General features: G+C 38.9%; 1 protein-coding gene across 1 annotated transcript in view; it reads right to left on the reverse strand.

Annotated features, from left to right (window-relative positions):
- The window catches only part of GABBR2 (gamma-aminobutyric acid type B receptor subunit 2), an 835,193-nt gene that overhangs the window by 647,615 nt on the left and 172,507 nt on the right, over window positions 1–15,071 (reverse strand). Inside the window, exon 2 of the mRNA XM_034761463.1 lies at window positions 5,143–5,280. Within this exon, the coding sequence (XP_034617354.1) occupies window positions 5,143–5,280 (138 nt within the window). The remainder of the gene's footprint in view (window positions 1–5,142; window positions 5,281–15,071) is intronic.

The raw sequence follows: 15,071 nt of genomic DNA on the forward strand, positions 1-15,071 counted from the left end.
TAAATCTGCTGATCAAGTTTTGGCAGATGCTATGGAAGAGGCAAAAAACCTTTCTTCTGCACAGCTACAGCATATGAATGATTAAATAGCTTTAAGACAAAAAGTCAGTCATCCTGAGACTTTATCTACCAGGGCTTTAGCAGTCTTCCCTCCCATTTCAGTTGTTGCAGGCCATTTGTAAACCCACATGAGTTGTGAGGCAGAAGCCCAGGAAGTTGTTATCTTTTTAAGTGGTGAGGAATGAGCACACTAGAATTTTCAGTCATTGTGCAAAAATTCAAGTCCTTTTAAATAATGGATAAAATGCAACTGCAACATAATATTTTCCAATGTATTTTTATTGTTGTTTTCCTCTCAATTTATCTATGAAATATATGCCTTTTGCAGTGTTCTACAAAGATGTGGCTGCATTTTGGTGGTGGGTGAAATTATTATTATGTAGTTTGTAATTCTGCAGCATATTTTGAGGTTTGTAAAAGGCACTATCTAAAATGGATATGTCACTGGATGTTTGTGGGGATAATTTTTAAAAAGATAGTAAGAGAGAGAAAGAGAGATCATGGGTTGGGGAAGGAGATGAGCCAGCAAGTAAGGGGAAAAGAAGAACAGAACATAATGAATAGTAAGAAAGGAAAGCACATAAAGGGACAGAGGGAGGGAGAATCAGAGAATCGTAGGACTGGAAGGGACCTTGAGTGTCTTGTAGTCCAGGCCCCCAAACTCAAGGCAGGACTATGTATTATCTAGACCATCCCTGACAGATATTTGTCTCACTTGCTTTTAAAAATCTCCAGTGACAGAGATTTCACAACTTCCCTAGGCAATTTATTCCAGTGCTTAAACACCGCGACGGTTAGGAATTTTTTCCTAATGTCCAACCTAAACCGTCCTTGCTGCAATTGACGCCCATTGCTTTTGGTCCTATCCTGAGAGGTTAAAGAGAGCAATTTGACCTAGTTTCCACTTTTTGTAGGACTCTTTTTTGAGTTTCAGATCATTGAAGATCTCCTGGTTAAGCCAGAATGGTCTCTTGCCATACTTCCTATCTTTCCTAGGCAGTGGGATTGTTTGCTCTTGTGCCCTTAATGTTTCTGCCAACTCTCTTGAACTGTTTTTCCCCTTAGAATTGCTTCCCAAGGGATTTTACCTACCAACTCCCTGACTTTGCTAAAGTCTGCCTTCTTAAGAAGAAAAAACGCAACAACAATTTCAAAACGGTGTGAAAAATGTGACCTAAAATAAGAAAGAAAGAGTGGAGTGAAAAAGTCAGGATGTTGAAAGAATGAATAATAAATTCACGGAAGGCAGGGTACAATCCATTTTGTTAAATTCATTATTTAGAAAGTTCATTAATAATGCTAAGTTTCAGAGTAGCAGCCGTGTTAGTCTGTATCCGCAAAAAGAAGAACAGGAGGACTTGTGGCACCTTAGAGAACTCAATAAATAATAAACATCATGTGACTATTTTATTCCCTTATATTGCAGGGGGATGTTTTGGGAGAGGGGAAGAGAGGGACAGCTTTGCAAGCATGGTGGCACAAGTATTTTTCACTTGGTCTAGAAAGCTTTGGGGAAAATATCAAGCTGTGAGCAGGAAAGCTATCCCTATCTTTGATAACAAATGGAAGGATGTTTAAGCAACTACTCTGCTCCTCTGCTCTCTATTTTCTTCTTCTCTACTCAACCCACTCCTTCAGGAGTGCCCTGCACTGAAGCATCTCTTTTATGGAGAAAAGCCATCTCTTCAGCCAGCCAGAGGGGGTCAGTGTAAATCAAATCAGTATATACTGTGGGCTAAATATGCTGCCTCTGTGGTTTTCACAGGAAAAGAGTGATGGGGGTTAGGGAGCCAAATTTAGATTATTTTCCTTGCAGTGTAATGCCAGGTCTGCCTACTGCCAATAGTTATATCTATAGAAATTGTTTTCCCTCCTATTCCTCTTCTTGGCTTCATCTAAATTTCTACTATTACATCATCTACATTACTTTCTATGATTCCGTATAAGTGTCCATTGTCACACCTTTAGGTTGAACCTCTGAAGTTTTTGGGGGATGGTAGTTTTGAGTCTTCAGGGATGCTGTATGCTATTTATTGCTTCATTTGCCAAGATGTGCATAATTGTTGCTACTGATAAGTTTTAAATCAAGGATATTAATTAAATAAATTTCAACCTTGTGAACAGAAGGATTTGTGCTTATGTACCCATCAGACTAATTCACAAATAATACCTACTGTATGGCAGTATAGTCTAGCAAACATTATTACTTTTTTGCAAGCCATATCTAAAGTTGTATTCATTACTGCTGCACCACCCATTACACTTCATGAAATCCCCAACCCTGCTCTCATTTATGTTCTTTCATCATTTAGTCAATGAAAATATCACATTTTCCACTGCTACGCCCTCTTCCCCCAGGATACCTTGATATTTTTATGGTGGAAGAGATCTTTTCCACATCTTACAAGCTACCTAAGCTTAGAATAATAAAACTCCAGCCAAAGTATAGTGCAGGAATAAAAATAAAATCTTCTCTTGACAGCAATACTTTTTTGGGGTTTCTATGAAAGATCCTTCATAAAAAAAAGTATCAGAAAATCCTCTGCAAAGAGTCACTCTTAAAATACAGAGAAAATGAAAGTGTTTAGGGGACATTTAAAGGGAAACTGAATGACTTGTGGGGAGGGATAAAATTCTTGACAAATACTGGTAGGACAACTCAAGTGAAATAACAACTCTCAACTCTGAAGAGTTACCGGGAAGAAACAGAGAGGATACCAGAGGCCACCAGTTGAGTGCATTTAGTTGGGGTAAAGTTTGCCCTTGAAGCTTCATAGTGCTGCCTCACACTGATTAATATGAAATGAGTGTTATCCCTTCACTAGTGAACTACCTTAGCTAGCCAGCTAAGTCTCCCTTCTCTGCACCTTCACCCCCCACTACTCCAGCATGTCCCCTTCACTACATTAATTCTGCCCCCTTGTGTCTCCATCCTGTGCACTAAATTAGGTAAGGGTCCTGTGTAAAAAAACAATACTTACAGAACTTAAGTAATTGTTATACATTTATAACATGCAATTTTTGTACACTTCCCTTGGGACAGTATGAAAAGCATATTTTATCCATCAAATAAACCTACCCATCTATTCAGTCATTTATCCACTTCCAAACCAAACTTAAAAATGACCTCTTTGTGCTTTTCCGATCACTGCTAGCTTATTGGTTATACACTGGTCATATACACAGTATGTAGAGCTCAGAAGCCTTCCCGCAGCCAGTTCCAAATCATTCACGTTTGAGGGATAGGCCAGGGAGGATCCCAAATGACATCCCCAGGTTGGGTGGCTAGTTTGTATGGTCCACTGTAAATCTGGAGATTCTGAGCCAGAAGACAAGGATTTCCTCATTAGGCCTTGAGGCATATCATGCTTCAGGCATCTCATGCTGCTCTTTATTGGTCCTATCTGGATGACTGTTTTAAAGATCGGTATTAATAAATTCTATGATTCTGCAGGCTGGGGGAAATTCCCACACAGTGGGACCTTTGAGAATGATAGAGAAGGGAACAGCTGGGAATAGATGTGATGTACGGGCCAAATACGGAGGTCCTTATTTAGTTTTTACTAAAACATTATTCATTTCAATTTCTTTTGAAGTCAGAGTGAGTTTGCTTGAATAATGATTAAGAAAAAAAATGAGTGAAGCCCTCAGGATATGTTGATTCACAGCCTACTGATGTCAAAGTCAAAGCCTACTGAAGTCATTAATGATCTGGAGGATGGCGTGGACTGCCTGCACCCTCAGCAAGTTTGCAGATGACACTAAACTGGGAGGAGTGGTAGATACGCTGGAGGGCAGGAATAGGATACAGAGGGACCTAGACAAATTTGAGGATTGGGCTAAAAGAAATCTAATGAGATTCAACAAGGACAAGTGCAGAGTCCTGCACTTAGGATGGAAGAATCCCATGTACTGATACAGACTAGAGACCATTCTGCAGAAAAGGACCTAGGGGTTACAATGGATGAGAAGCTGGCTATGAGTCAACAGTGTGCCCTTGTTGCCAAGAAGGCTAATGGCATTTTAGGCTGTATAAGTAGGGGCATTGCCAGCAGATCGAGGGACATGATCATTCCCCTCTGTTCGGTATTGGTGAGGCCTTATCTGGAGTACTGTGTCCAGTTTTGGGCCCCACACTACAAGAAGGATGTGGAAAAATGGGAAAGAGTCCAGTGAAGGGCAACAAAATGATTAAAGGGCTGGAGCACATGACTTATGAGGAGAGGCTGAGGGAACTGGGATTGATTAGTCTGCAGAAGAGAAGAATGAGGGGGGATTTGATAGCTGCTTTCAATTACCTGAAAAGGGGTTCCAAAGAGGATGGATCTAGACTGTTCTCAGTGGTGGCAGATGACAGAACAAGGAGTAATGGTCTCAAGTTGCAGTGGGGGAGGTTTAGATTGGATATTAGGAAAAACTTTTTCACTAGGAGGGTGGTGAAGCACTGGAATGGGTTACCTAGGGAGGTTGTGGAATCTCCGTCCTTAGAGGTTTTTAAGGTCAGGCTTGACAAAGCCGTGGCTGGGGTGATTTAGTTGGGGATTGGTCCTGCTTTGAGCAGGGGGATGGACTAGATGACCTCCTGAGGTCCCTTCCAACCCTGATATTCTATGATTCTATGATTCTATGAAAGGGAGTCTTTCTATTCACTTTATGGGCTTTAGATCAGGCACTGGATTAGCACATCAAGTTCCTTGAATTATCTCTCTATACTGTATTTCATTAATCTTACAATTTCAGGCATATATCACATAAAATGTACATAACTATCTGCCAAGGCAAACCAGGTAAACCAAATACTTTTAATTTCTAATCACAAATGTTCTGAACAGCTTTAATATATTTTTGAAGCCTCAACATGCCAATCACTGGAAGTGTTAAGTTAAAGTTTCAAATTAGTATTTGAAATTATTGTCCTTTTTATATATAACCTCATTGACCTTCAAATTTATTGTATAGTTATTCACATTTAACATTTTGCAAAGCATTAGTCAAAACTTTTGACAGTTATTAATTTTCCAAAAATTTCTTTAAAGAATTTGAAGACAGTCACTAGTCAAATATATTATATGTCATGACTTACCTGAACCAAATTCCATCCTTTTAGGGATTCAGCAATGATAGAAGTGACTGTTGCACATACTCCACCAAAAACCATCAGATGATTAGGTCCATATTTTATTGCATCATAGAAGGCTTTAAGTCCTTTTGCATTGTCACACTGGAAAAAAAAAGAATTATTTCGTAACTAGAAATTGCTGACAATATGGACCATCACAGATAAGAATACTGACTCAGCAACAAACTATTGAACAGACAAAACATTCAGACATTGAATTGACTGGGTTTGATTTCTTAGTGCCCAAACTTGCAAAGCACCGTGCACCCTGAGCTTTGGACTTTCTGAACACAAGGACTCTCAATGTGCCCAGCCTCTGTACTGGAGGCAAAAGCTTATAAGAAGAGGCTTCTTGCATCATTTAACTCCCCACTCTGCCAGAATTTTGACAGCTAAAATGTTAGCCATTAATGTCTGTGATGGAGAATGAAGCAGCAGGGACAAAGAACTAGTACTGATGTTTAAAAATGTTAATAGAATCATTTTGCTACTTGGCTAGATTTTCTCTAGTATGTTAATACTTGACATGACAGATTTGTCAAAAAATATATTTTATGCACTGGCATCTGTTATGAAAGCTAAATCCATGTCAATGCATGCAAATAACATTATTTTGTATTAAAAAATGTAAAACCTCTATATTTTATGCATATACATATATAAAATATAATAAAACAATACTTTTAAGTAACAGAGACACAAATTGGTCAAAACATCAAGAAAGTGTAATTTTAAAATCCTATGACTATAAACAATGGGATTACTTCCTTGTTTTAAATTATAAAGAGCTCTACTGTAGTTTGAGAGTAAGCTCAAAAAATGAAGCCTGAAGAACAATTCTAGTCAAAGTTGCAAGGGATGTGACTATCAGGCTTATGCTGGAACAGCCTCAACTTCTTTATATCTCATATAGTAGCAGTTTGATACCTCATTTTGTAGAAGAATGTTAGTAGAACATATGCCTGAAATCAAGAATTCTGTTTCTAGACATTAATAGGAGCAGATACAGATCAGATATCTGTCAGGCTATACGGTGGCTTATGGGGCCAGCAGATTCTTTTTTCTAGTTCTCCCCTTTTTATCCAAGAAGTCCTCTTTAAATATAATCCTTATAAAACCATGGTATAACAGCCTCCAATATTTAATTATAACAATTGATTTGTTCACATGTATTCAGATATTGTTGATATAACATTTACTATCATCCTATTTTAAATAGAATATTAATTGTGTTGCACTTTGTTAAAAGAACACAGATTTCTACTAAGACGTTTGCAAGCATATATTAATCTTCTTACAGATTTCATCCTTTAAAAGAAAAAATATGGTTCTATTTCCATTTGGGACAGAATTATTCTTCTTACTCTTATCAAAGGATACAATTTTGCACTTAATGCATTTTTATTGCATGATACAGTACAAATGGACTCTTCTCTCTCCCCATTATGTCAGATGTTTTCAATAAAACTTGTTCAGCTTGGCACAGACTTATCAATTTGATGGACTGCTGATAAACTCGAACAATGTAGGAATTAACAATGCGATTACTGGATTGAGGCACGTGTCCAAATTGAAGTAGCAGTTTATCCTGAGCAGAACTTCAATGACACTCTACAACTAGGCCAAGTTCTAAAACATTTCAGCGTACTCTACTCTTGGCATGAAAGATTTATACCTCACCAGTCCAGGTTGTAGGTCCAATTATCCATTTCCTATGACACCAACTTCAAGTTATTTGATGCAACTGCTGATTTTTGTGGATATTTAGTGGTATTTGTGTTTCACAGAATAATGGTGTTTATGGAAAGTGCGAACCAGAATGTGGAAGAAGGAGAACGTCAATATTAAAGAAATAGTTGGGAGGTGTGGCCAATAAAATATAATACATATAAAAGGAACAAAGGAATAAAAAACCCTTACTCCACAAATTTAAGATCTACAGGATGTTTAAAAATAAAATCTTTAAAGTAACATGACTCATGCTGAAGTTCACCACTCAGTTACCTCACATTTTCTTGCATCTTTTTTCTTATCCTTTCCCTAAATATTGACTATCTAGAGCCTGATCCTTCTAATGAATCTGCCTGCATAGAGCCTTAGTAAAATGGATGGGACTCCATTCAGACCTGATGGTCCAAGTGGGAAGATCCTTTAGAAGGTTCGGGAGTTTAAATTGTAAGTTGTTTTATTTATTTTATCTTTTTATATTTAAAAATAAAAACAAACCTATCCAAATGATCTGGGCACCCTGTCAATTCAATTATCAATATAATACTCTCAGCAGCATTAAAAAACAAACATTCACAGAGGACCAACTTTACTTGAGCAGTTAGCCAAAAAACAACAAAAGGCTCCTTCTCACCCAACCCTCTCCCAGAACCCTGTCAAACGGATGGCTCTTTCAGAATTTCTAGAGGTTCCCCAAATATGGGCTATTTTGGATCAAGATGGTGGTGGCACTGGTGAGTCCTGGAACTCCCATGTGGACTCCCAGCAGCTCCATCTTTGAAAGGGGATTTAGTTTGAGCATCTCCAGTGTCCACAGCTGGGACAATGTGTCACAGGAAGAGAAGTGTACTCTCCCAGTAGGCACTTGCTAGGTTATTTAATGCTTTCCAAGTCATAACCAACTACTTAAACTCCATTTGGAGACCAATATGCACCCAGTGCAGATCCCAGAATACTAATGGTACATACACCCAGCGAGATGCCACACTCAATAAATGAATTGCTGCTTCCTGCACTATTTCAGTTGCCCTGATTATAATAAGTGATCCAATGTAGAGCACATTGCAATAATCTAATCATGAGCTGACAAGAGTTTGATTCTAGTAGCAAGATCCACATATGACATAGGAGGCTGCAAACTCCTGGCTAGATACAGACAGCAGAAAACTGACAAGTTTACTTCTGTATTATGATCATCCAACAATAGCTGGAGGGACAGAATCACATCTAAATTACAACCCCCAATGACAGAACCACTTCCTCAATTAAAGGAACTGATGTTATTTCTTCTATCTCCTCACCCAACCACTCATAACCATCTCAGTATTGCTGGTTTGAGCTTGAGCCAGCTCCATACCACAACTAGACGCTGACTGAGGCATTGAATGAAACTATATGAGTTATATGAGAGACACAAAGCTGGGTGCCATCAGCATACTAAAATCACTAGACTCCGTGTCCCCTTATTAATCCTCATAACAGCCCCATAAACACATCGCACAGGAGAGGTGACAGAATGATGCCCCTGACATGTGAGAGCTGTATGGAAAGAGGAACAGCTACCAGTGAAATCTCTTCAAGAGAAAAGAACAACGCCAACAAAAAGCAGCTCTGTCCACTCCTGCCAGGGCCTGTAGACAAGTCAATGTCATTTTGTGATCAAAGGCAGGGGACAGAACTAATAATACCAGCAAGAACACATAATTCTGCTACATTGCCTGATCATCAACCAACATAACCAATGTAGTTTCAATGCCAAAGCCAGGTCTACATCCAGTAAGACAAGAATTAAGGAAATCACAGGCATCTAAATATTGTGACAGTAATCTCACCACAATCTTACTCCAGAAGGGAAGGTGTGATATCTAGCAACAACAGGCCCAATTTTTACTGCTTATGAAGTATCTAAAATGCCCCTATTAATAATAAATTATGGACCATTATCAGGTTAAAATTCACAGTGATGAATTTCAGAGGTACTGATCATCTGAAGCTCCCTTTCTAATCAGTCTTAAATGACTGTGCTTGGCACCTCTGAAATCAAGCCCCATATATTTTACAAACTAACTAACTAACTAAATAGAATAAAATAATCTTGCCTTGTTAATAACACTGTGGATGATACAAATGGAAAGAAGTTTTAGAACTTAAATGCTTTCCCACCATTTTTGCTTTTTGTTAGCTTTTTTTCCCTCTCACTCTGTACAGATGATGAAAATAGAAGTCAATATCACATTTGTTTACATTTTGTTACTAATCAGTTTCACTTTCTGGTTATCACACATTAGCATCCAGAACTTGAGTCCACTCAGCATGTTAGATAAATTTTCCACTTTCTTCTCACAGAAAGCCAGAATAACTTATGTCCTGGAAACTTTTTCATTTAACATTTCTTATTCCAGTTTCCCTAACAGGGGGTGCTCAGCCATAACCAAACCTCCGTCTGATTAATTTCCCATTGCTACTAGATAAAACAAAAAGTAAAAGTGATCAGAACTGCTTCCCCCCATCTGCCTCTGCTGGGATCTTTCCTCCTGGAGGTGAAGCTTGCTATCATGATTCATGACTTTTGTCACTTCTTGTCTGAAGTCCAGATTTTTAGAGATATTTAGAGTTACTTGGCTTAGCATTGCTAAGCCCATTGATTCTCAGTGATATTTAAGCTCCTAAGAGATCAAATCACTTTTGAAAATGGGACCTAGACATCTCAGTCTCTTAGAGGCAAATATATACAGATGTTTAGGCACCTAAAGATGCAGCTAGGCACCTAGTGTGGTGCCTAGCTCCCACAGAAATCAAATAACTATGAAGAGCCTCCTGCCCCTTCCCCCAATAAAACAAAATAATTAAAAAAAATGTTTCAGGTTGAACCAAAACATTTTCTGGATTTTTTGGCAAATCAAAGAAATTTGAACAATGTTGTTTCAGGTCATATCTAGACTCCTCCTGCCCAAGTGAGTGCCTAATCACCAGGCTATTGTTTGGTCTAGGGTGGCCATAGTGAGTCTGACCAACAGTCCACCTAAGTCAGTGTCCTGTCTTCCAACAATTGCTTCAGAGGGAATGAACTTATAGGCAATGTATTGAATGATCCATCTCCTGTCTTCCAGTCCCAGCTTCTGTCAGTCAGAGGTTTTGAGACACCCAGAGCATGAGGTTGCATCCCTGACCATCATTCATGGATCTATACTCCATTAACTTATCTTATTATCTTCTGAAACCATTCATACTTTTGATCTTAACAACAACCTGACAATGAGTTCCACAGGTTGACTGTGCATTGTGTGAACAAGTATTTCCTTATGTTTGTTTTAAAGCTGCTGCCTATTAATTTCATTGGACAACCCCTGGTTCTTGTGTTATGTGAAGGGATAATAAGACTTCCTTATTCACTTTCTCCACACCATTTGTGATTTTATAGACCTCTATCATACCCCGTCTTAGCCATTACTTTTCTATGTGAACAGTCCCAGTCTTTTTAATCTCTCCTCATATGAAAGCTGTTGCATACCCTTAATCATTTTTGTTGTCCTTCTCTATATTTTTTCCAATTCTAATATATCTTTTTGAGATGGGGCAACCAGAATTGCATGCAGAATTCAAGGTGTGGACATACCATGGATATATATAGTGACATTATGATATTTTCTGTTTTATTATCTATCCTTTTCCTACTGATATCTTAGATTCTGTTAGCTCTTTTTGACTGCTGCTGCACATTGAGCAGATGTTTTCAGAGAACTATCCGTGATAACTCCACAATGATCTCTTTCTTGAGTGGTAACTGCTAACTTAGATCTTATTTTTTTGTATATATAGTTGGGATTATGTTTTCCAATATGCATCACTTTGCATTTATGGACAATGAATTTCATCTGCCATTTTCTTGCCTAGTCACCCAGTTTTATGAGATCCCTTTGTAATTCTTCATAGTCTGCTTTGGACTTAACTATCTTAAATAATTTTGTATTGTCTACAAACTTTGCCACCTCATTGTTTGCCCCTTTTTCCAGGTCACTTATGAATATTTTGAACAGCACTGGTCCCGCTACAGATCCTTAGGGGACCCCAATATTTACCTCTCTCCACAATGAAAAGTGACCATTAATTCCTACCCTTTGTTTCCTATCTTTTAATCAGTTACTGATCCATCAAAGGACTTTCCCTCTTATCCCATAACTCCTTACTTTGTTTAAGAGCCTTTAGTGAGGGACGTTGTCAAAGGCTTTCTGAAAGTCCAAGTATATTACCTCCACTGGATCACACCTCTCCATGTTTTTTGACACCCTCAAAGAATTCAAATATACTGGTGAGGCATGATTTCACAAAAGCTGTGTTGACTCTTCCCCAACCTATCGTGTTCATGTATTGTCTGATAATTGAATTTTTTAATGTAGTTTTAACCAATTTGCCTGATACTGAAGTTAGGCTAACTGCCTGTAACACTGGTCTACAATTTTTGAGAAGTTGTCTGCTTCAGAGATAAAATGTGCTATTTATTATGTATTTTGATGTTCTGAATTCAAATATGACAATTAAAACAACTGATTAGCTACTGTTTCTAAGATAGTTAAGTTTTTACATTTTATATCTACATATATTGTGTAGATAGTAGAGTTTTAATCATAAATTGTAAACCTAGATCTTTTCATGTGTTTATGGTTGCTTTATATGACAATATTTCACCTGTCCTGTTTATGTAACACTTTAAAAATTAGCAAAAGGGTTATATGAATAAAATTTATTATGAAACAAAAGGCAAAAAACTATTATGTACATAGTTTAGTCCTATTCGGTGTCTACTCGGCGCTTCTTGGCTTGTCTCTTGTATTCATTAAATGGAGCATCTCTTGTCACTGTCCAGCAATAGTCTGCAAGCATTGATGGGCTCCATTTGCCCTGATAGCGTTTCTCCATTGTTGCAATGTCCTGGTGAAATCGCTTGCCGTGCTTGTCGCTCACTGCTCCGCAGTTCGGTGGAAAAAAATCTAGATGAGAGTGCAAAAAATGTATCTTTAGTGACATGCTGCAACCAAGGCTTTTGTATGCCTTGAGGAGGTTTTCCACCAACAACCTGTAGTTGTCTGCCTTGTTGTTTCCGAGAAAATTTATTGTCACTAACTGGAAGGCTTTCCATGCTGTCTTTTCCTTGCAACGAAGTGCATGGTCAAATGCATCATCTCAAAGAAGTTCACGAATCTGAGGACCAATAAAGACACCTTCCTTTAACTTAGCTTCACTTAACCTTGAAAATTTTCCACGGAGGTACTTGAAAGCTGCTTGTGTTTTGTCAATGGCCTTGACAAAGTTCTTCATCAGACCCAGCTTGATGTGTAAGGGTGGTAACAAAATCTTCCTTGATTCAACAAGTGGTGGATGCTGAACACTTTTTTCCTCCCAGGCTCCAATGACTGTCAGAGTGGCCAATCTTTCTTGATGTAGTGGGAATCTCTTGCACGACTATCCCATTCGCAGAGAAAACAGCAGTACTTTGTGTATCCAGTCTGCAGACCAAGCAAGAGAGCAACAACCTTCAAATCGCCACGAAGCTGCCACTGATGTTGGTCATAGTTTATGCACCTCAAAAGTTGTTTCNGAATTAGTAAAGTTTGACTACATTTATTTCAGAAGCATTTTGGCTGTAGAGCAGTGTAATATATTTAAAGAATAATATGTGATTATTTGATTATGCTGCCACTTAGGTTAGCCTCTATTTTTTTAATTTAGTTTAAGTTAGTCCATATCACCAGCCTATGACAGTACAAGACACCTAGGACTGAAAAATCTTAAAGTACATGACAGCATACATAAATATTAGATACTTCCATCACCAGCTAGTCACATACAGCAATACAGGAAACAGAACTTGTCACTCTTGTTTACAAGATGTAGGTCCACCTGGAACCGTAAAGGAGCAGTTCATTTATCTTACCCTGTAAACTCTTGATTACTGATTCTTTGGCTGGGTGTACCACCTGGCAATGAAACCTGGGCACCTCTCCACATCCTTCTGTATCCTCTTATGTTGTGCACATCCACAGATGCCTCCTTCCTCTTTCTTGTCCTGTCCTTTCCTTTCTCCTCTTATTCCCTCTCTTCCCCTCCTCCTTTTTTGTGCATGGTTTGCTCTAGGACCTGCCAACCTGGTTCACTGGTGGTCCCCTTTTGCCTTTGGTCTTGCCCCTTTTGGGGTAAACCAGATTGCCTTAACCAAGCCCTAAGTGGAATGGATCCATAAATGCCTGACTTATACAAAACTTAATGGAGCTGACCAGAGCTTTATTTGTGCCAGGGCTTGCCAGTGTTGAGCCCTGTAACCTCTAGGCTTGGCAGTTCATAGCCCCGGCACCTCTGGGCTTGTCATGGCAGTTATGAAAGTAAAAAAATGTGCTTGAGCCCCAGAACCTAATTGCTTGAGCCCTGCTCTTCTTTCATTACGAAGTAAGCACTGGGCCTGACTCTCTACTGCCCTGGACCTTATGTAGTCATTTACACAAAATGGGTATAAAGTGCTTCCACTGGTGTGAATGAGTAGAGTATTTTGATATAACAGTATTTTACATCCATTTTGTAGAAATGTAAATTAACTACACAAACTGCATTACAGGAGACTCAAGCCTGCTATTTGAACAGAAAAAGAGACAGGCAGAGATATGTATTAATTAATCACAGAACATACAGCTCAGTGTTCTTCAGAGGGCATGAGTATGTTCCTTGGATGCTCTATTATACTTCAGCCCAAACATCAGTGCATGAATTGGAAAAAAAAGTGATATGTTTCCCACAAAAAAATGCTCTTTTCCTTTTTAAAAACTCAATTTACAAACCATTTTTCAACCGGAATCAGAAGTGAGTTATAACAAACACCTATACATCCAAATGTGAGCACTGCCCATGGTGAATTTAAAACACAAGTACAGCAACAAAACCCCCTACCTAGCTAATCAGAAAATGATATTAAAAATCTGTGTCCACAACCATTACATTATTTTATTCATGTTACTGTAACTGCCTGTGTCTATTTACTGAAATTACTTAACAAAGGTGTGTTCAGATCTATAAAACACACTAAGAATGGATTAAAAGATAAAGTTAACTAAGTAAGCAGGTCATAACAGGAAACTGATGAATCTAGAAAGGTTGTACAACAGAAATAATTTCTTCAGAGAGTAATAATTTCTAAAGCCTGTGTTTTAGGGTTGTGTGGGTTTTTACTTATTAATGTTTAACTGTCAATAGTCCATATTAAATTTTAAAATTCGGTTTATTTATATTATACCCCAAAGTAGAGAAAATAGGGGTTAACTTTCAGCTATCAAAGTATTATTGTTCATCTCCTCTTCAAAATCTAACCCTTTAAAAGAGACTGGATTCATTTTTGACTCTTTCTTGGTTCATGCTGCCACCAAATATAAAACATGCAACTATATCCAAGTCATCCCTTTGTTCCTCCTGCACTATTGCCCCAATTACTTCCATCTGCAACTCTTTCAAATGCATTATATGCAGCACAGCCTCAAATATTCTGTACCAAGAAGCATGCTCATCAGATTTGAAGGGGCTGGCATGCCACAGTGACTAAATTAAGCTTTCATGTACAGTTTATGAAAGTTCAGTACCCTGAGCTTGTTTAAAAGCAATAGAATTGATGACAACTGATTTAAAGAACTCAGGACATTATGTGTGTGATTTTAATTTGTTTAAATCTGACCTCTGTAGGTGGTTGGGATGGGGTAGACAAACCGCACACTAGCCAGAAAAAGTTAATCAGCTGTTGTGGGCTCAATCAGCCCCACCCAACTGCCCCTCCAATGGATGTCAGTCTTGGAGGAGGAGTTAAAAGAGGTTATTTTGGAGGTAGAGCACACCCTCAACCCTCACTCTATGAGAGAAGCCTGGCTGGGGCTAAGACAGGGGTGTGCAAACTACAGCCCGGGGGCGGCACCCAGCCCTTCAGATGTTTTAATCCGGCCCTCGAGCTTCCGCCAGGGAGTGGCGTCCGGGGCTTGCCCCACTCCTGTGCTCCAGCCAGTGAGTGGGGTTGAGGGCTTGTCCCACTCTGCACGGCTCCCGGAAGCAGCAGCATGTCCTCACTCCGGCTCCTACAGGTAAGGGCAACCAGGGGGTTTTGCACGCTGCCCCTGCCCCAAGCACTGCCCCCGCAG

The sequence above is a fragment of the Trachemys scripta genome, chromosome 2, assembly GCF_013100865.1.
Source record: "Trachemys scripta elegans isolate TJP31775 chromosome 2, CAS_Tse_1.0, whole genome shotgun sequence".
NCBI lineage: Eukaryota > Metazoa > Chordata > Testudines > Emydidae > Trachemys > Trachemys scripta.